We start from the raw sequence: 26,919 nt of genomic DNA, 5'->3' as shown, positions 1-26,919 counted from the left end.
TCTAGGTCCCTCTTTTATTTCCTCCCTCCTCCACTCTTACACCCCGTCCCGCAACTTACGTTCATCCCAAATGGCCCTGCTATCCGTTCCCAGGTTCAAGAGGAAAAAACACGGGGGCCTGAGGTTTTCTTTTCTGGCTCCGTCCCTCTGGAACTCCCTTCCACTTTCCCTTAGACTTGCACCTTCATACTCTGGCTTCAGATCACTTCTTAAAACCTTCCTCTTCACTATCTCATACCCTTAGATTCTGCTTCATTTCTTTTCACCACGCCCCAGCACAGCGCCAAGAAACCTAACTGTGTTAGCCGCGCTCTATAAAAATTTTTCAAATCAAATCAAATCAAATAAGTGAGACACATGACTCACTCAAGAAGATGACCCACACAAATGTATAAACATAACCAGTATCTTTATATATGCTTTGGCACCAGAAATAATTTGTTCAGGTAAGTACGTTTTGTAACAGAAATATTTTAGAGTTCAAAAAGTCGACATCTTGCGGAGGCTGCACTGTTATCTTATGGGAGGAAAGGCATTTAGGTATAGTACAATGACTTACAGGATCCTTCTCCAAGATTTAAGGTGATAGGTGGGCAAGTTCCAAGGCGGCAGCAGCAGAACATCACCAGTGGCACTACAGCGGCTGGGTGCAGAGGTTCAAAACAGCATTGGGTGCCCAATGTTATTCTATGGAGAAGGGTCATGGTAAAAAGAGGATGCAGGCTTTGAGGACTGGTGCAGTGGTGTCTTCAGGCGTCGGGTTTCTGCACTCAGATTCCTTTTGGGGGCATTTGAATGCTTGCACAATAAAGGGAAGCAGGTCCGCTACTTCTCAGGAGGTCTTGGTTCCTGGGTGAAATGCTGGCAGGTTTCCCAGGCTTTGGGGATTCAGCAGCTGCAGGACAGTCAACTTTTGGTGCAACAGGTAAAGGCAGGCAGGGTTAGTGCCAAGTCAGTTTCCGGATCTTCTGTTCTTGCAGGATGCGACTCTTCACGTCTTTCAGGTCGGCAGAATCTGCTGTTCTGGTGCCAGGGGCTGCCTCAAATACTGAACTTCGGGGCAAAAGGGAAGTGTAAGGTCGTAGCCAGTGGGCTACTGACCTTTGGGGTCACGATGCCCCTATATGACTACTTCCTGTGGGGAAAGGGGCATAACCTTGTCTCAGAATACCTAAGTATGCCATCACAAAGATGGCTACTTCTAAAAAAGTCGGCTCCACCTCAGTTTAGCCCACCTTAGGGGTGCCTGGGGGTGGCACGACTACCTGACTAGCTAATTTCCCCGCTTGTCCAGGTGCAAATGGGGCTCTGGACAAAGGGAAGGGTTGGCTTCCTCTCCTGAGAGGGGAGCCAGATTTGAATTTCAAAGGCTGCAGCTCTTTGAAGCTTTCTGGCCCAGGAAGGTTAATCAGCAGGTCATCCTGTAGTAGGGGGTGTGACGCCCTCTTCATGGACAGGCTTTTGTTCTGGTTCTCCTGAGACCAAAAAGCTCTCACCCTATGAGGTCAGAACAGTGTCTCAAGCGGCAAGCTGGCAGAAACCAGTCAGAGAGCACACCAGAGGCTGGTAGGTTTTCACGGGGTACTTCGAAGGTGCCCTCTGAGTGCATATATTGGTAAATCCAACACTGGAATAACTATGGGTGTATTAATACGAGATGCTTGATACCAAACATCCCTATTTTCACTGATGCCATTACGTAGCTGGGGAAACCCGTTTACACCAGTTTTCCAGTACATGTTCTAAAATGGCTTTCCTGTCCACTTGCACTCGCAGTAATGAAACTGACCGGGGCAGGTATGCCATTACTTGTAATAATAAGCACCCAGCCTAAGGCCTGTAAGGTCCTCTGCAGGGGCGACTTATAAGTACTACATGCAGAGATAGGGGGCCTGGCAAACGGAGATGTGCGTCAAGTCATGTTTTCACTTTTGTCAGCAACAAAACACACAGCCTGTGATAGCAGCCAGCCCTGCATGAGTTTGGTGAGGGGTCCCTTAGGGTTGCACAATTTGTGCTGCAGCCGTTGGGAGACCCTCTTTAGTACCTTAGGCCCTAGGTACCATTTACTAGGCATGTACAGAGGGAGCTAAAGGCATTGCCAATTGGGGGAACAATTGTACAGTTTTGGGAAAGAGATCTGGCACTGGGAACCTGGTTAGCAGGAACATAGTGCACTTCCTGTGGAAATTGTATCATGTACCAGGGAAAAAGTGGGGATGACCATGTCAAAAGGAATACTTTCCAGAGCTGAAGACTCCTGTGTCCAAACAGAAAGACAACTGATAAGCGACAAGACCATTTAGGACCCTCTCAGGGTGGCACGAGGTGCAAGCCATCTTGATAGAAAAGTTACAGTGTCTAGACTACACTGCTGACAAGGTTTGAGTTGACCCGACGGAGATAAGATTGGCAGGTGATTAGAGTGGCTTGTCAACCAAGAAATCACACGTAAGTCACTCCAAAGAGCACAGGGGGTGCTCATAGGTTACCAACAAGATATCCATGTGACTTTTTATGACTTTTCTCGCAGACTTTATAAGGGTACATCAAGGGGAATTGATTTAGTAGATGGCTTCACAAATAAATTGGCGTTTTCGAAGGCCCCCCCCCTCGCTGCCCCCTCCGAGTACAAGGTTGGTATAGCTGCCCCTCCCTTACAGTTTAGAACATTAGGGAGGTCATACGGATCTAGCTACTGGCAAGACACCAGGCACCAATTGGTTCTCAGAAGAGCTTTATGAGACAGTGGCGACTGAGGAGTTGCTCCTGCTGTCGCTTAGGGAGACCCTGATAGTCTTGATACCCAAGCCATGGCACGTCACTTCCGACCCTGCTTCACACAGACCAATAGCTATATTAAACTCAGACTTTAAAATCCTAAGCAAAATTGTAGCAAGTGATTCCTAAACTGATCCATCCAGATCCACATTGTTTTGTGTCTGGGGGAGCACATCAGTGACTATAAGGATACTGTAAAGAATCATGGAAGTAGCTTCATCAGCTTGGTCTCCCTCAGCCTGCCTGGCCCACGACTTGGGAATGGAGTTTGATACCCTGGACTGGGAGTACTTTTTCGGAGTGTTTGCCCAGTTCAGCTATGGTTAGTGCACCATACCGTTGATCAGGCTCGTCTGTATGTGCCCACTGGCAGAATCTGGCTGGGCAAATTTAACTCTGATCCCTTTGCAATCTTTAGCGGACTTGGGAGGAGTGCCCCTTCTATCAATTGCTCTATGCGCTCGCCACAGAGCGGTTAGCCATCAGACAGACTGAAGGGAGGAGCATGCCTCTTCCTGCTGCACACTAATTCTGCTCCAACCTGCCTGACTTGTGGCAGGGTGGAGCTCAATCAAATGGAACATCCTCAAGTCGTTACTTGGGAGTCAGACTTTACCATACCGACAGGGCCCCTCCTTGATGGGAACCTCACCAAAACAATGTGTGCCCTCAGGGTACGGAATAGCTTTTTGAGGAACTCTCCTGCTTTAGGCCATGGAGCATATTACCATATCTAAAATGGTTATGCTGCCTCGCCTCCTTTACTATTTCGCTAATCACCCTATCCTCCTCCTGTAGACAAGCTACTCAGGGAGCTCTTATAGAACAATGGCCAGCACAGGTATGCACTGGCTAAGCTGTGACTCCTGTACGGGGAGGGCAGAGGGCAAGGGGTCCCGAATGTTGTGCCTTTGGCCATCCAGTTAGCGAATATGACTCTGGCTCTTGGGCCCTCGCTAGAAGAGACTTGCACAAGCAAGATAGCCCTTGTGCCTCAGGAAGGTACACACAACCAACCCATGGACACCAAACTTCGACAAGAGCATCCCTGTTTAGTATATATGGCAATGAGCTGCACTGTAAGAAGCTAACGGATCATTAAAGACGTCACACCCTATGCCCTAGCCATCTTCCTACTTGGTTTGCCTAATAATCTGGGGTACCTTACAGCTGGTAATCTAACACTGAAGAATGCAGGCATCACAACTTTGGGTGACCTATTTTAGGATTGGCAACTCCTTCCTTTTGATTTGCTTGGTGAACAGTTTGGCATACACAGGAGATAGTTCGTAATACAACAAGTCCTGATCCACACCTTCCAGATCAAATGGTACGTTTCTAATGTAGAACTCGCAGCTCGCTCTATGTCCAGACTTTCTTCGCAATGAGTAATGGCAGGAAGTTAATCAGCTAGTTGTTGTAGGAAGCTGGCTCTGTATATACTGTACCAAAATGAGGTATCGTGTGTACAGAGTCCATAGGAACCCCAAAGGTAGGTAGAGGTAAAAGTAGATGGAACCTTACTCTATATTTGTGGTAGCATGGGTGAGCAGTAAGCCCTTATTAGAGGGTAGTGTTAAGCATCAAAATTATTATTGCGTTATTTTATTTCTAGAACCAAGCGAAGCCTGGTGCAGGTAAGTGAAATAGTACTTTGCAAAATCTTATGCAATGTCTTACAGTTGAATGCAGTTTCAAATGCAGTTGGTTAAATTACAGGGAAGTCAATACTTCGAAATAACGTTTCAGTTACTTTACAGATTACTTTGTGTGTGTGTGTGTGTGTGTGTGTGTGTGTGTGTGTGTGTGTGTGTGTGTGTGAATCTGTGTGCATGTGTTGGCAGAGTGTAGGACGCAGGCTCTGTATATACTATATCAAAATGAGGTGCAGTGTGCACAGAGTCCAGTGGAACCCCAAAGGTAGGCAGAGGTAAAACTAAATAGGACCTTACTCTCTATTTGTGGTAGTGTGAGTGAGCAGTAAGGCTTTATCAGAGGGTGGTGTTAAGCATTTGTTGTACACACTCAATCAGCAAATGTTGTCACATACTCAAAGACTGAACTCAGATCAATTTTGTTTGTATAAAAATATTAAGATCTCAGTTCGAGATTGCCGGGGAGACCTCATTGTGGTTTTGGGTCACTCGAACTCAGGCCATGGGCATCGGGTGCAGATTCATTGTTTTGGCTGGGGCCAGAGTCTGTGGGTGAGCAAATCCGGTGCTCACGGGAGACAGAGTCTTTGGCTTGGAAGGCAGGGCAGGTCCTTCGGGTTCTTGAGGCTGCAAGACACACCAGGATTTCGCTGGAGCAGGTTCGAGGTGCAGACAGGCCCTTAGGGATGGGGCAAAGTAAGTGGGTGTCCTTCTCTTCTTAGTTTCAGCACAGCTTCTTTGGTACTTCTTCTTCTGGATGTCGATTCTTGTCTGAGGAGGTAAGGTTTGGGGTTGTCCCTAAATAGTAGATTTAGGGACATAACAGGTAAGTAAAGGTTGGGACCAATGGGCCCCTTCGTTGAGGTGGGTCCACAGTATTATGCCTCAGATGGCGGGGACAGAGAGTTGTGCTTCACCTCGCCACCCCACCTGAGGGGTGGGGTTGGCAACGGTGGGCACACCTCCCTTCCTCTTGGGTTTCCTGCTGATTCTCTTGCCCAAAGCGGGGGTCAGAACAGGTAGGGGCCAGTTGCTGGAAGCAGCAAAGGCCTGGGGTAGCTCACAAAGGCGGCTTCCCCTTTGTGGACCCTGCCCATCTAGGAGGAGGAGGCTTGGCACCTGGTCCCAGGATGCACATTGTTTCAGATCACTGAGAGCAGCAGGCGCTCAACCGAGGGCTCCAGACACATGTCTGGTGGTGGCAGCTGGCGAGCAGCAGGACAGCTAGGTCATTTTTCAGGGGGCATCTCTAAGATGCCCTATGAGTGCACTTTTCATTAAATCTCACACTTGCATCAGTGTGGGTTTATTGTGCTGAGAAGTTTGATACCAAACCTCCCAGTTTTCAGTAAAGCCATTATGGTACTGTGGAGTTCGTAATGACAAACTCCCAGCACCATATACTCTTACTGGCATTACTGCACTTACAATGTCTAAGAATGTCTAAGAATTAACTTAGACACTGTATGGGTACAGGGCTCGTGCACCTGTACCCTCACCACTGGTATAGTGCACCCAGCTAGAGGGGTGGCTGACTTATGCCAGGGCAGTGGGTTGTAGGCATGGCATATAGGGATGAGTGTGATGTTGACTCTTCACTTTTATCTGCACCAAAACACGCAGCCTGCAATGGCAGTGTGTGTGTGTATAAAGGTACAGGGCTTCGAAGGGTGGCACAATAAGTGCTGCAGCCCTTAGAGGCCTTCACTGGCCACAGTGCCCTTGGTACCTGTGGTACCATTTACAAGGGGCTGACCTGTGTCCAAAGAGTGCCAATTGGGGTTTGTCTTAATGCAGTTTTTGGGCCCTGGGTACCTGTTTGTCAGGAACCCAGGGTACAGTCAAAGTACATCAGCAGTTTGGCAAAAAGTGAGGGCAACCATGCAAATAAAGGGCACTTTCTTAGAGTTGCACAAAGCACTCCAACACTATACACAACAATTGCGCCACAGTCCCTACGCGACACATAGGAGTCTGAAATAGTGAGAGCTCCCATGACATGGACTGGGCCAGAACAATTGCATATCCACATAATGTCTAATGCAATGCTACGTTTAAAAGTATATAATATAATATTTTACACAGGGCCTACCTGCCTCCCGCTAAAATCAACAAGTGTGTAGCCACTGCTAATGCCTCCTGCCCTGTGCTGCAGCCTAAAGACAGCTTTCATTATATGCTTGGGACTACCCTACAGGACAAAAGGTGGGCAACATATTTACTGCGAGTGATACAAATTGAACTACAGGTTCTCCCCCACATCTCCCTCGAAGAGTAAGCTTGTGCTGTTCAAACTAGCTACACCTCCTAAAAGTGAAACTTGACAAATGAATGAGCTTAAAGTGGTGTCTATTCCTGTAATTCCAAGGACAACAATAATGGCCACAAAACAGAACTAGCTTAAGAGCACTTACATTTTTATGTGCCAAACTGCCAGCTACCCCTAGCACAGCTCATTTACCTCCATTGCCTACAGTGAGCTGTGCTTCAGGCTTCATTGTAGCACACATTGTATCTAGTACAATGCCAACTGGTCGCATTTTAAACCCATTTCCCATTTGCTCACTTTTTTCTTTGCTGGGATTCGGAAGGTGCTTGGCTGATTTCTGGACACTTTCCTGGACTAGGTCCTGAAGCATCTTTACATACTTTATTTCAGGATTGATGGCTGTTTATTTTGGTGCATGTGCTAAGCTATTTAGAGTATCATTCCTAACCTCCTTCAGAGTAGGGGTTTCCTGTTTCTTTCTGAAGCATTCCTGTAGTTTAGCTCTTGATTGTAGAATTTCACTTCATACACTGTAAAAGTTTCCCTACCAATCTGCTAACTGCCAATAGATACAACTCAAGTGTTCTTTTGCAAGACTACCCAGTTCAACTACTAGACTCTTTACATGTATTTACAGGTCCCATTTCTGTAGAGAATCTACTGTACTTCGCATGGTGTTTATGATTTGCAATCTATTACCTGAATAATGCTATTTTTGCTCCTAAATAGTACTTCTATTTCCTGTAATCTTGCTAGAATTTTTCTGTGGCAGGTATTCTTCCATGCCTCCACGACAAGTATTGCCTGCAGGCATTCAAAATGCCTTACATAACTTTCCAGTTTGAGCCACTAGTATCTGAAAAAGGCAACAGAGTATTTGCATTGTACACCTGCTTTCACCGCCTGTAGATGATAGCAAATTCAATAGTAGCCAAATCAATTGATGAAGTATGATGAAATTAAAATGTAAACCAAACCTCCATGTGTTTGCGTCTGGATCAAAAACTTCTATGGTCTTCAAGTAAGTTGTTCCATCAAATCCACCAACTGCCATTAGCTGTCCATTCACAACTGCAAGCCCGACCTGCAGAACATAAACAAAATGGATCTTAGATTTTGGCAGTAGACCTCCTACAATAACTAGAAGGCATACAAAAAGTAGAAGACATTCAAGGGAGCATCAAACTAAGAAGCCTCACCAGATTGGGAAACCAAGAACCAGCAATCCAACGAGTGGCACCAGTAAGAGGAGAAAGTAACGTGAACAGGAGCTTCCTCTCTTTCCATTCATTCCTAGGGGCAGCCTGAGCCCATGTTGGATTCATATCCTTGGAACTCGTGTGCCATGCTCTGATCACCTGCATGCTGTCACATCTGCAAGATGGCTGGAGATCGGTGGAGTGGTGTGTTATTTGCTGAAATTGTACACAAAGGCTGAAATCTTAAAAACTCTGTAAAAACCAAGTTTGCAGCTTCCTCCTTCATCCAGCACTTCCAGCAATCTCAATGTGGTGCACTTCTTTTAGAACAGCTCCAATGGTGATGGTCTCGTGTGGGAGCAGTACTGGACTTCAAGGTAATGAGGAAATGCCAGGCCAGCTTGACTGGAGCAGCAGCAGTTACATTATGGTATGCAAACGTGGGAAGGGCCGGAGATTTTAGAGAAAACACCTATCTGTTCCAAAGTGGACGTAGAATGGTCTATAACCATTAGGCACGGTCAGACACTGCAAGGCATGAGCTCATCACTCAGCTCTGGTGTCTTTTGCATAGAGATAGAAAGTAGCTTTTCGCATCAAGCAAGAACTCAAAAGATGAAGCAGTGAGGCTTCTGAAAAAGCAAATATGATAAGTGGCGAGAAGAACAAGTTACCTACCTTAGGCCAGTGGGTGGCATCATGCTGCTCCATGTCTACATTGTTCCGCTCCATAAGTGGCGAGCGAAGCCATATATAAAATCGCCACCCATGCGCACTGACGCTAGTTTCTCTTGCAGGCTTGTCAGCGCCCTAAGAAGCAGAACCCATCAGAAAACTAGTATGCCAGCAGGCAAATCTCTAGAGTGGGACTTTTGGGAAAAAATCCATTCAACAAAACGGAGAAGTTGAGGAGTGGCGAAGAATCTGCGGGTACGTACAGTATCCACAAGAAAGAGAGTTACCAAAGGTAATTAACTTATCTTTCTGATGGCTACTTCTAACCACAGATTACTCACCCTGTGAATAGATACCAAAGCATTGCCACCCCAGGTGGTTGGTCTATGGAGTGGCTCAGATTAAAAAGTCCTGCAGGACTGATTGGGCGAAATGCTCTTCTCTAGAGACATGACTGTGAAGACAATAGTGCTTTGTAAGTGTGTTCACTGATGCCCACTAAGAAGCCTGAGAGATATACCGGACAGGCACTGAGTGGGTCAGTGCAGCAGTAGCAACCTTAGCCAGAGTGGAATAATCCCTTAATCCGTCATTTGGCTTCTTCTTGGCTAGCGCACAGCAGATTTGATTGCAGAGATGGTTCTTTTCAGCATTGCCGTGCCTTTCTTTGCTCCTGAGTAGCCCACAAAGAGCAGATCATCCACCCGATGTCTCTGGTACAATCAATGTAGAAATGGCGGGCTGCCTTGGATCCAAACAATGGACTCTCTTCTACTCTTTCGAGGGGTGAGGCAAGGCAAAAACGTTTGGTGGGGTGGTAGCCTGTCGGTGTCACTCATGTTATATTTGAATTTGATTTGATTTGATTGGGCATTTATAGAGCGTGACTGTCACTCCGGAAGGAGCATCCTGGCGCTATGCAGAAGATAGTCAGGGTCGATAAGAACAACCACTATATGAATGATCAGCACACTTCATCTGAGGATCCAAAGATCCAGGCCTTCAAGGCCTTTCTGAACTAGATTTCTGTTTTTATCAACCTTAAGTGCGTAGGCATAAGATTCCAGGCTCTGGTTCCCAATGCTGCTACAGATTTTCCCCCTTTGGTTTTGCACCTGAGGGATGGGGGCTTAAGAAGATTTGCAGATGAGGATCTGAGTGTCCTAGCAGTAGTGTAGGGGGTGCACCTGGCAGAAAGATATGTAGCGGCAGCATGCTGTTCCACTTGTAATCCCTTGAGCATCTGTTTATTTGCTCCAGCGAGTAGGCTGTTGCAGTAGTCTAGTCGTGACAAGATGAGTGCAACTGCTACTGTCTTCCTCACAGGAAGTGGAATAAAGGCAAAGAATTTTCTGAGCGTTTTGATTATGTTGAAGCTTGTCCCTGCCACCGTCGGGGCGTGTGGTCAAAAGTAGAGTGAGAGTGAGTAAATAAATAAGGCAGGTGGAACAAAAGTGCCTGCAGCTAACTTATGCGATAAACTGACGTTATTGCCACCTAAACAACTGCTTTTAGGGTCAAAAGCTGTAGTGGGCCTCTGTGCATTGGCTCAAAGGGGGTGCACACCAAAAAAGTGAGACACAAATGAAAGTCCCTTTGTGGCATCACAAAGGGTTTCTGCAGAAACATATGTTGTACACCTTTAAGAAACTTCATGACAACAGGTGATTTGAATAAAAAAAATGGTTGATCCAGCAACTGAAAAAGCAGATACGAGTCAGCAAGTACACTTTAACAGCGCCCAGAGCAAGTCCTTGCTGGGCCAAACGTAAATAAACAATATTGGAAAGTTTGCTTATAACGGATCAATCTGGTGGTTGTCGCATCAAGCCTCAAACTTGTAACCAGCGCCCAGTGGTACACAGAATTTGTGGAAGGCCGCTTAGCTACCCAGAAAACATCCATGACGTCTGGAAGGGAGATCAAATGGAATCAACTGATGCAGTTCAATCTCCATGCATTGAGGTGCAGGTTGCCCAGGACCAGGTGCAAGACCCTTCCCTGCTGTTGCAACCGAAGATCCTCCCAAAGGGGCATATTCATTGGCAGACAGATGCTCATACCCAGGAGTTTCAGATCCCACATTATTCTAGCCCAATTCGGAGCCACAAAGAAGGTCTGGGCTCGGTTGTTAGTGATTTGTATTCAGCATAAGAGCCAAATAAATCATGCACAGATGTAAATTTAAAGGCCACAATCATGTTAACATTAGATGTGTTAAAATAACAATTTAATGAATGCACTGGCTAAACACCAGTGGTCGTTAGATGCACTTCTGAAGTGGTTTAGAAAGCATCAGTCTTTCTCTATATGTAGTTTCGAAGTCTGGAAGGCAACAGTCAAAAAACACAGATGTATACATGTTAATTCACACAGATTAGTATAGCACACATTCTGCCAGTGTTATGGGTTTGCTGTGCCATTTTTGGTCCTTTTTTCTTCTCATACAAGTTATGAGGTGCCCACGGAAGACACTAGTCTGTTACTGGCGAATTGAAATAGTGGGCAATGTGATAATATTTTAGGTTCACTTGCTGACAATTTGAGGAGTACAAGGTCTAACTAAGTGTGAGGAAATGGGGTGCATTACATGGTGTGGTTGTGCAATCGCACCGTGTAATACTCTTACCAACCCCTTTAGGACCCTTAGGTTTCGTTTGTCAACCACTCAGCTCAACCCTGGGTAGCTGTGGCTCTGAGCAACAAGGCTTATACAAAGGAACAAGTGTAAGATATTTAAACAGCGCCAAAACATTTGAAGAAATTGATAAGACGCCAAATAAATCTGACACCCATTTATTAAAATGGACTATTTTTAAACACAATGAAAAAGATTCACTGAAGGGCTCCAGATCTGATTATCATTTACTGGGGGCAAGATGGCGGCCGTGGTCTCGGCCGAGTGAGCTGGTGTTTCTCTCCTCTGAGCCACAGCGGACCCCTCAATGACCGCTCTGTCTACGTTTTCAGAAATACTGCCTAAAAACTTCTCTTCCACCTGGCAGTAAGACGCTGATCCTGTTTATGGCACTAACTTTGCGCCTGAATATCATTAGACCCGCAATACTCCGAAAACACTTCTGGTTCCGGCAGGCTCCGTATCGTTCTACCTCCCGCTCACCTGGCTCGGCGCACAGCCTGGGATCCTCCCTTCTACAGCTTAGCGGGTGCTCTTCTGCCTGTTCCTTTGGCTATTGCTCCACGCCATCGGTCATAGGGAGAAGGATGCCGCCGAAGGTTCTTTCGAAAGCGGCAGCTGCCGCTCTCAAATCCCACAGTGCAGCCCACGGTCAACAGGAGACGGATCCGAAGAGCTCCGTAGCCACGGCTCAGAAGAATCGCTCTGTCAGCACTGATAAGCCTGCACCGCTGACTCCTGCTGCAACTACCTTCAAGGGGCAGACTTTACCGGCGATGTTCAATAAACCTGGAATGAAGGGGAAAATTTGAGTTTCTACTACAGATGATGGTTCTTCTGTCGGAGTGCAAGGGGAAAATTCAATTCCACCTGCGGACTTCGCTACAAAGGGGGGGGGGGGGGTGAGTACCTCTGTAACAGTACCTACCATGTCGCTTTCTGTCTCTACAAGCTCCCCCCCCCTCCGAACCCCCTGCACTAAAAGAATTCGTTTCAACACCAGGTCTAGCTTTAGACCCCTCTCTTCATCAGACCTCTCCAGCTCAGTGCATGCTGGGTAATGTAGTCCAGGCTACCAATAATCATATAGCCACCTTTCTGGAGTTGCCTATACAGTATTCTCACGACACCAGTGGGTCTGAGGTTAGTGAGTCTACTGAGAACTTTTACTCTGTTTCCGATCATTCTTTTTCCGGGGAGGATGATGCGGATTGTCCAGAGCTCCAGTCGTTGGATTATGATAGTGATTCCGTCGATTGGCGTGTTAGTCAGGAATTGAAAGATCTGAATACTGATACAGTTTGCAAAGCTCCAGGTACCAAGGTATCATCCCAGTCTAATCAGCAAAGTCTCCAGAAGGATTTATCTATGGAACAGTCGGATTTAAATTCGCAGGATCTGCCCGGAGGTACTACCTTGACTATATCAGATATCCCCGAAGAGGTCTCATTAGTAACGATCTACCAAACTATAATGATGCATAGGGAAGCAACCAGACAAGAAAATATGCGAACACAGGGGGCTTGCCGTAAAATGCAGAACTCTCTCCGACGGGTTATCAAAACATGTACTGAGACCACTGTCAGGATTGCTGAAGCTGAAGAAAGGATCTCGGCTCTTGAAGATGCTGCAGCTACTCAGAAAGAGTTAGTCACAGAGGTCAAAGAACAACGCAAGGACATTTTATGGAACCTTTCAGATCTTGAAAATCGGGCGAGAAGGAATAATCTTCGTGTCCTTGGGATAGAGGAAAACAAAGAGGGTGACGATGTCCGACAGTTTATAGTGGAGCTCTTCTCTGAGGCTTTTCCAGAGGTCACCCAGTGGGATTGGAATCTTGAGATACAAAGAGCACATCGTTTCCCACTAAATAAGAAAAAACAATTGTCTGCTGCTGCGAATAATCCCTATCCCCGTGCCATCTTGGTCTGTTTTAATAATTTCCTTGCCCGTGAACGTATATTCGATCTCGCTAGACCTAACAAGAAACGATCTGCCAAGGAATGTCAAGTCTTTGTCCGTCCGGACTTCTGCTCAGAGACGATCACTCGCCGCTGGCATCTCCGGCAACAGATTCCTTTATTTCAGGCTAAGGGGGCCCAGGTATTCTTGCTCTTTCCGGCAAAATTAAAAGTCATTTTTAAGGGCCAGACGAGGTTTTTTTTGTCGGAGATACCTGCCAAGGAATTCCTGGACTCAATATAGCTTGAGTTAGGCAACGCATTAATTTGATTGTTAAACATATGACAGAAGTCATGTTTCTCTGTGTTCTATTGTTTTTTCTTTCTTGATGACTCGATTGGTACATATAAAACTCTATATTTTTTTTTCTCTCTTTAGGGCGTGTTAGGGTCATCTGATATCTGAAAAGGGGGAATACTGTAGGTTCAGTGGAGTGTGAGTAAACGCTTTCTCAACCATCACAAGGACTAAGGTCCTGATGCCCAGTGTGGGGGGAGAGGGGTGTGGGGGTTCGTTGGGTAGGGGGGTGGGCTCAGATAGGGTGGGTGGGCTAATCAGGGTGGGGTGTGGGGTGGTGGGGTGGTGGTGGTGGTGGACGGAGATGACCAGATTATTCATCAACAATTGGTTGTGTTTTCTGAATGTATTTGATGTGATACTAATTTTTGTATCTTTCTTTAAAAAACAGTTGGATTGTAATTATATTTGCAATAAAAGGTTTTATAGCTGTCTAGGCCTGTCTGTCTGATCAAATTTCATGGCTGCTCCTAAATTGACATGTGCAACTTGGAATATCTGCGGATTGAATGACCCTAAGAAACGCAGGATTTTTTATAAGTTGTTGAAGGTGATGCAGGTGGATATAATCTGCCTGCAGGAAACCCATTTTCCTTGGGCCAACCGGTCCTATCTTAGGTTTTTTGGTTATGAATTAGTGGCTTGTACTCGACAAACTTCCACAATTAGCGGTGTAGCCATTATCCTAAAGTCCGGGATAGGGCGTATTAAAAGAGTAAAACAAGACAACTATGGTAGATGGTTAATAGCAGAGTTACTGGTTAATGGTCGTTTATTGTCTATTTGCTCGATATACGCTTCTAATCTAGACGACCCACATGTTCTGAGGAATCTAAATTTAGAGCTAGCTACATGGCCTCATCCTATGTTTTTTTGTGGGGACTTCAATATTAATATTCCCAGTCATTTAGATATAATAAAGCACAATACATATGTTGGACGAAAGCCCCAAGTTTACAAGGCGCTTCTGACTCTCTTAATTGAACACGGTTTGTCAGATACATGGCATCATCACCATCCAAATCAAGAGGGCTATACTTTTTATTCAATACCTCACAATAAAATGGTTCGTATTGATTATGTCTTCACCTCTCTCCAAATTGTTGAGTCTGTTAAGATTGAAATTAACCCAAGGACTATATCCGACCATAACCCTATCATCTTTTGCTGCCCTTGGGATCGCCCTATTAACCAAATTAGAGCATGGACATTTGACAGGAAACGTTTATTAGATAAATCATATCAGGAACAACTTAGTCTCTGGATTTCAGAGTTCTTTGTAATCAATACTAGTACTGCCCTGGGTTGGCATTGTCTGGGACACATTCAAAGCCGCATTGCGCGGTGAAACCAAAAGATTTGCCTCCTATCGCTGGAAGACTTAGCAGCAAGCTGTTAAAAGGAGTAGTTTCTGTCCTGTAACTCCAGTTCTGTAGTAGGGGTATCTCTGTTATAGTCATAATCTAGTGAATAGTCCCGCCCATGTGCGTGGACCCCGGAGCAATCAAAAATAATCTCTTACAGTGTCAAAAAATGCAGAAATGCATAGACACTTAAGAGAGAATTTAAAGACAGATAATGCAGCCAAAAAGGCTACACTGTCCAGTACTTCAACTAGAAATTCCACCATAAAATCCACAAAACAGCAAAAGCCTGTACAGATTTCCATTGCTTTAACAGCAAACTCCCTCAGGAATGATAGAGAGAAGAACCTGGACAGACAAGCCCCATAGGCTGCCATTATGTGGCTTAAATAGGATACTGTGCCTTTAAGGAACCTTCCAGAACCTTCTCCCAGTATCCCAGAATGCATAGCAGGTCCAACTTAGTTTCAGTTCTTTTTGAAGGCGTAAAAACGCCAGACCTGTAGTATTATGTATCTGAACAAATCTCCACCGGGGAGGAGGGCGGGCGCTTATGACTATAACAGAGATACCCCTACTACAGAACTGGAGTTACAGGACAGAAACTACTCCTTCTGTAGTAGGGGATCTCTGTGTATAGTCATAATCTAGTGAATAGAATGGCAAGTCCATCCCCACATCAAGCGGCGGTGGAGAATATGAAAATTACGCCACTATTGTGCGAACAAATTCCGCAGCGAAGCCTGCCCAACCTGAGCGTCTGCCCTGGCATCAGTGTCCAGGCAGTAATGCTTAGCAAAGGTATGGACTGACTTCCAAGTGGCCGCCTTGCAGATCTCTGCAAAGGGAACATTGCGAAGCATAGCTGTCGTGGCAGCTTTGCCTCTGGTGGAATGAGCCTTAGGTTTACCCCCTAAGGTCTTATTAGCTTTGCAGTAACACAATTGTATACAGGACACAATCCACCTAGAAATGGACTGTTTAGAGGTAGCAAGACCTGTCCTGACTGAGCCATAATTAATGAACAATTGGTCAGACCTACGAATATCTTTAGTCTTATCAAGATAAAACTTCAGCACCCTCCTCACATCCAGGGAATGTAAAGACCTTTCCGCTGGAGATGACGGATTCTGAAAGAACGTAGGCAAAGTGATAGTCTGATTGATATGAAAATCAGAAACAACCTTGGGAAGAAATTTAGGGTGAGTACGCATAACAACCTTAGCAGCATGAAACACAGTATAAGGTTCTTGGCAACAACGCCTGAATCTCACTCACCCTGCGGGCCGATGTAATGGCCACGAGGAACGCCGCCTTCCAGGACAGGTGCTGCAACGAAGCCTTATGAATGGGTTCAAAAGGCTCCTTCATCAATCTGGACAGCACCACATTCAAGTCCCACGAAGGCGAAGGAAGCCTGACAGGAGGGAACACTTTCTTCAAGCCTTCCAAAAAATCTTTGATCACAGGGATCTGGAAGAAGGAAGTCTGTGAAGGGCCTTTCCTGTAGGCAGTCAAAGCAGCCAGATGAACCTTAATGGAATGGACATTAAGGCCCGACTGCGCCAGATGTAGTAGATGTGGAAGGATGACATCTTCCCTGCATGTCGTAGGGTCATAGTTCTTAGACTTGCACCAGATGCAAAACCTCTTCCACTTGTAAGCATAAGAAGTCCTAGTGGAAGGTCGCTTAGCCTCCTTCAGTATGTCCATACAATCCTCTGGGAGACTCAGATGGCCATATTGCACTATTTCAGGAGCCATGCCGCCAAACTCAAAGACGAGAGGTTGGGGTGAACCATCCGCCCCCCGAACTTCGTGAGAAGGTCCGGCCTGCACGGCAGCTTCATGTGAGGAAGGAGAGAGCGGTGAAGCAGGTCCGTGAACCACCACTGTCTGGGCCATTCCGGGGCAATCAGGATCATCCGCGCCCTGGACTGGGACAGCTTGATGAGAACCGCCGGAATCAGGGGAATTGGTGGAAAAGCGTACAGAAAGCTGTTCGACCAGTTGATCCATAACGCGTTCCCCAGCGTCCCCGGCTGGTAGTACCTGGAGGCGAAGCCTCGGCATTTGCTGTTTTCGGCGGTGGCGAACAGATCCACGTCTGGAGTTCCCCACCTTGCGAAGACTTCTCCTAGTACTTTGTCGTTTATGACCCATTCGTGGTTTTCCTGAATGAGTCTGCTCAGTTCGTCTGCCTGAACATTCTGCACACCTGGCAGATGGGTGGCCGTTATCGACAGTCCTCGAGCCAGAAGCCAGTGCCAGATCGCCTGCGCCTCCTGCGACAGAGTGCGCGATCTCGAGCCCCCCTGCTTGTTGAGGTAATACATCGTTGTCGTGTTGTCTGTCTGAACAAGCAGAGAGTTGGTCTGAAAGGACGGGTGAAAAGCCTTCAGTGCCAAGTGCACAGCCCTGAGTTCCAGGAAATTGATGTGGTACGTGGACTCCATCTGGGACCACGTCCCTTGAATTTGTAGGTCTCCGGAGTGCGCTCCCCAGCCCTGGAGAGAAGCATCCGTCACGATAGTCTGTGTGGGAATGTCCTTGTGGAAGGGAACCCCTCTGAGGAGATTCTCCTTCGAGCACCACCACTTCAGAGACTGAAGAGCATGCAGAGACAGTCGTATCTTGTCGTCCCAAGATCCTCTCCTCTGGTCCCATTGATCCTCCAAGCACTCCTGCAGCGGTCTCATGTGCAGCCGCGCATGTGGCGTCAGGAAGATACACGAGGCCATCGATCCCAGCAGAGAAGACACCGTCCTCACTGTCGTGGATGGAGTAGACATGAGAGCCTGAGCCTTCCGAAGGAGTGATAAACGTCGCTCTTCCGAAGGAGACACGCTTGCTGACAGCGTATTGATGGAGGCTCCCAAGTACTGGATGCGCTGGACCGGAATCGGGACCGACTTGGACATGTTGATGTGCAACCCCAGCTTGTTCAAGAGAACGCACGTCTTCTGGAAGTGTGCTTGAGCTTCCGAGAAGGAGGAGGCCTTGATCAACCAATCGTCCAGGTACGGGTAGACAAACACCTTGTTCTTCCGCAGGTGTGCTGCTACCACGGCCATACATTTCGAGAATGTCCTGGGTGCAGACTTCAGCCCGAAGGGCAGCACCGTGTACTGATAGTGATTGGTGCAGACTTGAAAGCGCAGAAACTTCCTGTGTTTGCATGCAATGGGCACGTGGAAGTATGCGTCCTGTAGATCTATGGCACACATCCAATCTCCTCGTTGCAGCTGAGGGTAGATCTGATGCAACGACAGCATGCGAAACTTTTCTCTGCGAATCCACTTGTTTGCCTGTCGCAAATCCAGAATGGGCCTGAACTCGTTTTTGTCCTACTTGCGGACAAGAAAGAACCGAGAGTAAAGACCTCTTCCTCTTTGAGACAGAGGTACGTCTTCTATCGCCCTTTTCCTTAGCAGAATGTCTGCCTCCGCCTGAAGCCCGCGCAGTTGATACTGCGAGCTGACGGGAGGAATCGATGGAGGAGGGCTGGTGAAACGCAGACTGTATCCATTGCAAACAATATTCAGCACCCACTTGTCCTGAGTAATTTTTCTCCACTCTGCCAGAAAAAATTGAACGCTTCCCCCCACCGGAGCGGGTAACGGACGAGGGGGAAGTAACTGCTCAGGGTCGAGACCCGGCCGGGCCCTTGGAAGCGGTAGAGGACTGCTGTCTACCTCTACCCCCCTGGCGTTTCTGGAAGGGCCTTCTGTACTGCTGCTGCTGTTGCTGCTGCTGATGTTGTCCGGCAGACTGCCCCCTTCCACGACCCTGCGACCCGAACCGCCGTTGGAACTGGCGGTAGGGTTTCTTCTCCTTGGGCTTCTCCAAGCCCACCGCCGTCAGGGTCTCCGCCTAGGCCTTCATCCTGGCCATCTCGTCATCCGAGTGTTTTCCGAAGAGGGTATCTACGGAAAACGGGAGATTCGCCACACGTTGTTGTGCTTCCGGTTTAAGCGACGTCAACCTGAGCCAAGCATGGCGTCTCTGGTTAATCCCGTGGCAGTATCCGTGCGCAGACAGCAAGGAGATATCCGCCGCGGCGCTGATGGCCTGGTTAGAGACCAGCATCCCCTCCTGGACGATCTCCATGAAGTCCTCTTTGCGGTCTCGAGGAACGAGGTCTGCAAACTGCTCCATCGAGTCCCACAGTGCACGGTCGTAACGTCCCAACAACGCCGAGTCACTGGCAGCTTTCATCGAAGAGGAGGACGTACCACACGCCTTCCGACCAGCAGAGTCGATCCAGCGGCTCTCCTTGTCTGGAGGCACCGTGGATGCAGGGTAGGTGGCATGAAGCTTCCGGGCCGCCGTCACAATTACCGAATCCGGCACCGGGTCCTTTCTCAAGAAGGCTGGGTCCGAGTCCGGAGCTCTGTACTTTTTGAGGAGCCTGGAAGGCGCAGACTTCACCACTGCCGGTGTCAGGAAGAGCTGTTCAGCCGGCTCGAGGAGCCCCGGCACCAGAGGCAGCAGGGGGCGAGACGTGTTTTTTATGTAATGTCTCAAAGATCACCGAAGTCGAAGGTGTAGGCGCTTCAACCTTGATCCCCAACTTCGCCGCTCCACGCAGGAGAACCTCCTGGAATGTGCCTATATCGTCTATCGGGGACACTCTAGTCTCCGGCGAATCAGACAGTGTGGGAGAGTAAGAACGGGTCCCAGATGCAGAACGTGACCTGGACCTACGCCTCCTATGGCAATGCCTGGATCTCGATGAAGAACCACGTCCACTCCTAGATCTGTCCCTTCTCCCCGAGCGAGACCTCGATCTCTTGGGTCTCGGACGTTCCGTTGGCCTCCCTGGTTCAGAAGCCTTAGGCTTCCTAGGAGTCTTCTTCGGTGGCGTCGGAAACTTGGGCATCGACACCGCCCTCGGCGGAACCGGGGGCGGGGGAGTAACCAGACGCGGGGCCTGCGGAGCCGGCAGAGGAGGCACTGGCGGAGGGGTCGGAGCCTTCGGAGGCGGACCCTTCGGTAAAGGAGGCAGCGAAGGAGGTGCAGAAGGCTTCTTCGGGGTATAAACCTCGGAATATGCCGTTCCCGGCGAGCCATCATCCTGTTCGGACCGTGGGGAGCCCCCCACAGTCCTAGGCCTGTCCTTACGGCCTCCAGACGCTGAAGATCGGTGCCCAGACGACGACCGTGGATCCTTAGACGTCGAGCGGCCCTTCTCACTGTTCGACGTTTCTCACTGTTAGACGTCGACCGGTGTCCACGTCTCGACGTCGACCCCGACCAGATGGACGAACCACGAAACCTCGACGACGAGCGATGGTGCCTCGACTGCGACCTCGACCTCTTCGTACGTCTCGACCTCGACCTCTTGGATCGCCTCGAAGTCGATCTCTTTGAACGTCTCGACGTCGATCCCTTTTCGAATGTTTCGACGTCGACGTCTTCGGCGCCGGAGACTTCTCCCGTCTCGACGGCGGTCTCGACGACGAGGATCCCCTCGACAACGATGTCCTTGACGGCGAACGGCGGTGTCGCCTCGACGGCGAGCGCCGACGCCGGGTCCTCCGATGTCGACCACTCAACGCCGACGGCGACGAGGAGATCGACACCGGCTTCGACGGCGGCCGGAACACGTCCCTCGACGTCGACGGGCGACGTTTTCTCAACCCAGAGCCCTGGGGAGACCGGGAACTGGCCGTGGACCTCCCTCTCGACGTCGTGGTCATCGCAACTGACCCAGACGGAGATCTTGGGCGCGGGCTGGACTTCCTGCCCCTGGGGAGCCCCCCAGAGGCCTCAGCATGGGCAGAAGGAGCCCCTCCTGACCCACCTCGTGCCTTCAATCTTCTTTCTTCAAGTGCCTGAAGTCTGATTTTTCTCCTGTCCTTCAGGGTCCTTCCAGAGAAGCCTCTACAGATCACACAGTCCTCAGGGATGTGGGAAGAGGGAAGGCAGAGGATACAGACCTCATGGGGGTCTGACTTGGCCTTCTTCCTGGAGCACTCCGGGCATTTGTCAAATAATGCTGGCATTATGGACAATAAAAGAGTGCAGGAACCCAAGAAGAAAGTCACTAAAGTACTTTAAAAGCACCAAAAATCGAATTTAGTGTAAAAACACCAACAAAACCCTTGAAAAGGGAGAGCTCCATGCTCCAGGGTCCTGCTTGCAGGAGCCGGAAAAAAGAACTGAAACTAAGTTGGACCTGCTATGCATTCTGGGATACTGGGAGAAGGTTCTGGAAGGTTCCTTAAAGGCACAGTATCCTATTTAAGCCACATAATGGCAGCCTATGGGGCTTGTCTGTCCAGGTTCTTCTCTCTATCATTCCTGAGGGAGTTTGCTGTTAAAGCAATGGAAATCTGTACAGGCTTTTGCTGTTTTGTGGATTTTATGGTGGAATTTCTAGTTGAAGTACTGGACAGTGTAGCCTTTTTGGCTGCATTATCTGTCTTTAAATTCTCTCTTAAGTGTCAATGCATTTCTGCATTTTTTGACACTGTAAGAGATTATTTTTGATTGCTCCGGGGTCCACGCACATGGGCGGGACTATTCACTATATTATGACTATACACAGAGATCCCCTACTACAGAACCAGACTTGCAGCTCTTCAACAAGCTGAATTGGACTTAAGTTTTAAAATCCGTATGGGCGAAGACTTAGCAGCTAGCTTGAAATTAGTCGCTATAGCCAAATCCAACTTATTAGAGCCTTTTCATAAAGATATAGCAACTAAATATTTCCAATTCCGAACTTCAATGTATGAATTGGGTTAAAATTCCGGTAAGGTTTTAGCTAAACGTTTACAACAAAGGGCTGTAGCCAATCCGATCATTAGGACTAAAGATCGTTTCGGTAATCTTCAGGACACAACTAGCGGTGTTGTAAATACCTTTGTTGATTTTTATTCAATTCTATATACAGAAGATACCAATATAATTTTACAACAACAAACTAGTTTAAATCAAGTTTTGCAATCTATGGACACCCAAAAGGTTACAGGCGATCAGAATCAAATTCTGACTGAACCCATCAGCTGGGAGGAAGTTTTGATCGCTATGAAATCTTTATCTAATGGTAAAGCCGCAGGTCCGGACCTTATCCATTTGGAATTTTATAAAACCTTTGCATACTTATTTAAGCAGCAAATGCTAGAAGTCTTTCGCCTTGCCCAGAACGGGTCAATCCCTGATTCTTGGCGACAATCCACTATCGTTCTTTTTAGAAAGAAAGGTAAGGATGAATTAAATCGAGCATCTTACCGGCCGATAGCACTAATTAATACGGATAGTAAAATTTATTCAAGGATACTTGCTATCCGCTTAACCCAAACAATTGTTCCCTTGGTTTCTATCCGTCAGCACGGGTTTATTCCCGGCCGGGATACAACGGACCATATCAGGCGTGTAATAGCTCTGTTAGACTGGGCGAAAACCACAAACTCTGCCCTCGGGGTGATCCTGTTGGACGCCGAGAAGGCGTTCGACAGGTCTCCTGGGGGTACTTATGGGGTGTTCTGCGTTGGAAGGGCTACACACCAAACTTTATTCAAGCTCTACAAGCTCTGTATATTTCTCCAATTGCTAAAATCCGTATCTCTGGTAGTGAATCACCTTATTTTCCCATTAGCTGGGGCACCAGACAAGGATGCCCCTGTTCTCCCCTTCTCTTCGCTTTATTCATTGATCCCTTTTTATGTTTAATAGAAAAATCTCAGACCATCACCCCCGTTATTGTTCATGGAATTGAATATAAGGCATTGGCATATGCTGATGATATCATAGTCCTAACTGATAATGTCGCTCAATCCTTTCCCGCACTAGAGACTTTGGCAGTTCAATTCGGCTTAATCTCGGGCTATAAATTAAACATTGCAAAGACGCAAATTCTACAATCTACTGCTATGCCCATCTCTCAAGTTTCTACGACTACAGAAGCAACATACCTCGGTGTTCAAATTTCTCCTGATGTAGATCAGATCCCAGATCTGAATTATTCCCCTACTATTGATTCTCTTCATAATAAATTAGAGCGGCTAGATCACCTGCATCTTTCGCTATTTGGCCGATCTAATATCCTTAAAATGTTTCTTCTCCCTAAATTTTTATATTTTTTCAGATCTATTCCATTATTAATCCCCCCTTAGATTTAAAAAAAAGCAGAACTGATATGCCAACGATTTTTATGGTCATATCGTAAACCAAGGAGGGCGGCTAAGTGGACCTGTCTTCCCCAGGATCGTGGGGGGTGGACAGTCCCAAATTTAATGTACTATTACTGGGCAGCCATGGTCCAACATTTTGCTGTCCCTCTATTAGGTGATGCTGCCGAGCTCCCGGTCCATCTTTCACCTTCAATGTACTCAATATCATTGGGAGATTCCACAAAAAAAGTGTACTAACTCGTATACTTGAACCGAGTTATTTAAAAAAAAAAAAAAAAAATTAAGGTATTGTGGACATTATTCTCGGTTTGGCAAAAAGTCAGTCGACATTTTCATATCTCTAAGCTCACTTATTATACCCCACTGAATGCCTCTGGATTACTTCCAATGATATTTCAAGAGGGGGTGGCAAATATCTGGATAGCTCTTGGTTTGAAGGAAATTGGTGACTTGGCCGACCTAGGGCAAATAGCCTCTTTTAGTTTCTTAAAGGAGAAATTTCATCTGCAACCCAATCATTTTTTTAAATATCTGCAATTGAGAAGTTTTTTGGATAATAACTTTCCTCAAAATCCAATAATGTTTCAAAAAATTGCTATAGTTGAATCTATAAGAAAGAAAATGAAAATCGGCAGTTTATATCAGTCTTTTCTATCCCAACTCCCCGATGATTTAGAAGATCAGAATAACAAGTGGGCGACCAAATTTGGAGTACCTTCTATTGATTTAAAACTTCCATTGGTATTAGCTAGATCCGTCTTGGTTTCAGGTACCCTTCGCTCGCAAAGTTATATGGCTATGTTTAACCTTTACTATACACCTGCAAAACTTGTCAGATGGGGGGTTGTTAGTGGGGGCAAAGGGTTGTTTTGTGCAAGATGTAAACTTCCTTCCGCAGATTCTGTCCATATGTTTTATAACTGTCCGGAGCTATCTCTCTTTATCAACCAAATTGAAACCTTTCTTACACAGATCACTCAAACCTCAGTCAAAATCTCAGCTGAAATGATAATTACTGGCTATGAATATTCTACGGCCCCGGAAAAAACAAGACATTTGCAAGCTTTTCTTTTTATTGCTATGGCTATGGCTAGACTCTGTGTTACATCGCTCTGGATAAATCCTGAACCCCCTACCTTTTGTCATTGGAAGGCCAGGATGTTGGCCTGGTACAAACTTGAGACCTCTGTTCAGGCCTTCAGAGGAAAGAAAAGACGCTTAATCGCTTCTAAGAACTGGGCGCCATTTGAAAAATGGGTTGCAAATTAATAATGGTTATTTTCTGTTTCCTTTTTTCACATGTTTTTATAATTTTTATTTTATTTATTTTTATTATTATTTTTTTATTTAATGTATGCATTATGTATGATTTATGTTTTGATGGTTTTACCTGTCTCCCACCACCATGGGATAAAAGTGAAAAAATTCAATAAAGAAAAAAAAAAAGAAAAAAAAAAAAAAAGGGCTCCAGATCTGTAGAATTTATAAAGCATAGTAAATCGGGTTTTTCCACTCAACCGCAAAGTATTGGTAAATTCAACAAATTTGACACAAACGTTTTCACCAAAAGGTTTGGCTGGTTGGAATGCGCTTACTTAAAGTCAATGTATTCCACCAATGAGTGAGCCAGTCAGGGTGACCAGCTAGGTCCTTGGGGCCAGTTACTTCAGTAGGTGAAGAAGTAGCCAGTTCGTTCCAGGCACTTTCATCTGTTGCAGGGCTTTCCTATGGAAGTGGTCCTGACTCAAGGGATGAAGAAATTTGAAATGTTCAAAAGGATGCTGTGAATGCTATGCAGTCAACAGGGGTGCTGGTCACAGGATCGACATCCCTGGAAGTTCTCTCTTTCCAGTCGCCATTGGACTACTGGTCGCCTGGTACTGCGGTCACAGGCCAATTTTTCCTGGGTTGGTAACTCGCCCACTGGGGGCGCCAATTGCACTTCAACGACACTACTGGGCTCAGCGAACTCTGGAGCATTTTTGTGCATCGGGTCCTGGTCCCTGGTGCTGCACTGTGGCGGTTGGGGGTGGTTTAAAGACTCGGCTACCAACTAGCCCGAGCAAGCTTCTCAGCTGTTGTGCCCCTGTGCTTTGAACAGGAGTCCAGCTCACTGACCCTTGGAGTCTCTTGGTTTTGGCTACGTTCTAGAGATGGCTTCCCCTCAAGCAGGACACAGCCCCTATCCTTTGCTAGCCCCCAGGTTCAGCAGGTGAAGTTCACGCCGGTGCAGCCGCTCTCTGCTGGTTCCACGGTATAGCAGGGCAGCCCTTCTTCCAGCCTACCTAATATCAGAGTTCTGGGTGCCACGGGTGACCTATTGATCTACAGAAAATGCCCTCAGGGTAGGATATGGTTGGTAGCCTGTTGGCTACCAGGTTCCCACCCTCCTGATAACCACTTCCTGGGAAGTGTGGCATCTGTCTATCCCAGGATGCACCATTAGAGCCACAATCTAAACAATCTTGGAGGCTTAACCTTATTCACTATGTACTCTCGCCTACAGGATATCGTTAGTGAGACCATGGCATATCTTAGATATTTTTGTAGGATCCCCACCCACAGGTACCACCCTTGGAATGCTTCATCGGATCCTCACCCACTGCACCTAGTGTGAGAGGGTGGGCTTGACACAGTCCCCCTAAGAAAAGTGCTCCGCTAAATAACTCATTTAAAATTGCCTTCTGGGTCCTTTTGTCTTTAATCGGAGGACCTTTGACAAGGTTAAAAACAGAGTGATGTGACTGGGTATAATGGCCCAAAACATCGGTGGGTCACCATGTTTCAGCCTCTCTATATGCCTCGAAGGGTCAAAAGGCTTTCTTCAGGATGAATTTAAATCTAATAACTACTTTGTAATGATTGGTATTACTCATTTTCTAAACTCTTGGTGGTGTGACACTATCACATATACAAATATGAAGCATGCACGCACGTACAGACCATTTCCCCTGTATGGTCTAAAATTAGAGAAGAGATCTTTTATTACAGAAGTTTACAGTCGACATATAAATCATGCCTCTTTCATAGTGCAACACCATGCTTTGTGAGTGGACAATTCTGCCCACTGCCAAGAAGGCAGAACCCTTCTCTTGGCATCCAGAGCTGCCTTGCTCAACCCAGAGGTGTTGCTACTAAGGGGCTAACACATCCCTGAAAAACCGATTTGACAACTGGCATCTGCTTCCCTGTCCCTAGTGCCAGCCTGTCTACCTAAATACTAGAGCAGCCCATCTCCCAAGTGTTCCCCATTTGCTCTTCAAAGGCGGCTTCGGCTTTGATGCTCGCCTTTTCGGCTAACATCTCCAGTGCCAGATCTCTATTGTTACCTTTCCTGTGCTTCGTTAGCATGCCCCCCCGGGTGGGGGGGGGGAGAGAACGTTGTCTGTAGGACAGAACCCGAAGTACAACAATAAAAGAGCACTAGAAATTGCCACTTTAGTTGCAGTTTCCCCTTGCCCACCAATGACATCAAATTGGATTTAACCATTAAATCAGATGTAATGCACGGATTCTTTTTTTTTTTTTTTTTTTTTTTTTTTTTTTTTTCAAAAACCTTTATTGTACCTTCCAAGTTACACAGCGGAATGCCTACAACCCCACGGGCTGGCCGCTATAACAGTTCAACAAGCAGTGTGTAGCATGTAACTTGCCGTGGAGACACAATTGGCATTGGAGGATAAAGATGGCGATGCCACAATGAAAGGTACAGCGTTATGCAGGTTAAATCAAAAAGTATACAGGTTTTTGGGTTTTTTCTTCTCACGAAGACAACAATTAAACAGACAAAACCAAAACATCGGAATCACAATGCGATCATATGGTGAGTAGTGTTGATCGTTAACAGCTGCCCCCTGGAATGTAGTCCCTTGGTACCTCCCCCCACGCCCGCCGTCCCATCTGGTGCGAGCGGCCCTAAGAATGTGTTCTCATCTGGC

General features: G+C 46.9%; 1 protein-coding gene across 1 annotated transcript in view; it reads right to left on the bottom strand.

Annotated features, from left to right (window-relative positions):
- Positions 1–26,919, bottom strand: part of KLHL20 (kelch like family member 20) — a 243,629-nt gene that overhangs the window by 20,254 nt on the left and 196,456 nt on the right. The window contains exon 11 of the mRNA XM_078643044.1: positions 7,683–7,789. Within this exon, the coding sequence (XP_078499170.1) occupies positions 7,683–7,789 (107 nt within the window). The remainder of the gene's footprint in view (positions 1–7,682; positions 7,790–26,919) is intronic.

The sequence above is a fragment of the Lissotriton helveticus genome, chromosome 1_1 (genome assembly GCF_964261635.1).
Source record: "Lissotriton helveticus chromosome 1_1, aLisHel1.1, whole genome shotgun sequence".
NCBI lineage: Eukaryota > Metazoa > Chordata > Amphibia > Caudata > Salamandridae > Lissotriton > Lissotriton helveticus.
Note: the sequence above shows the minus strand (reverse complement) of the source record. Positions and strands in the feature narration are given on the sequence as shown.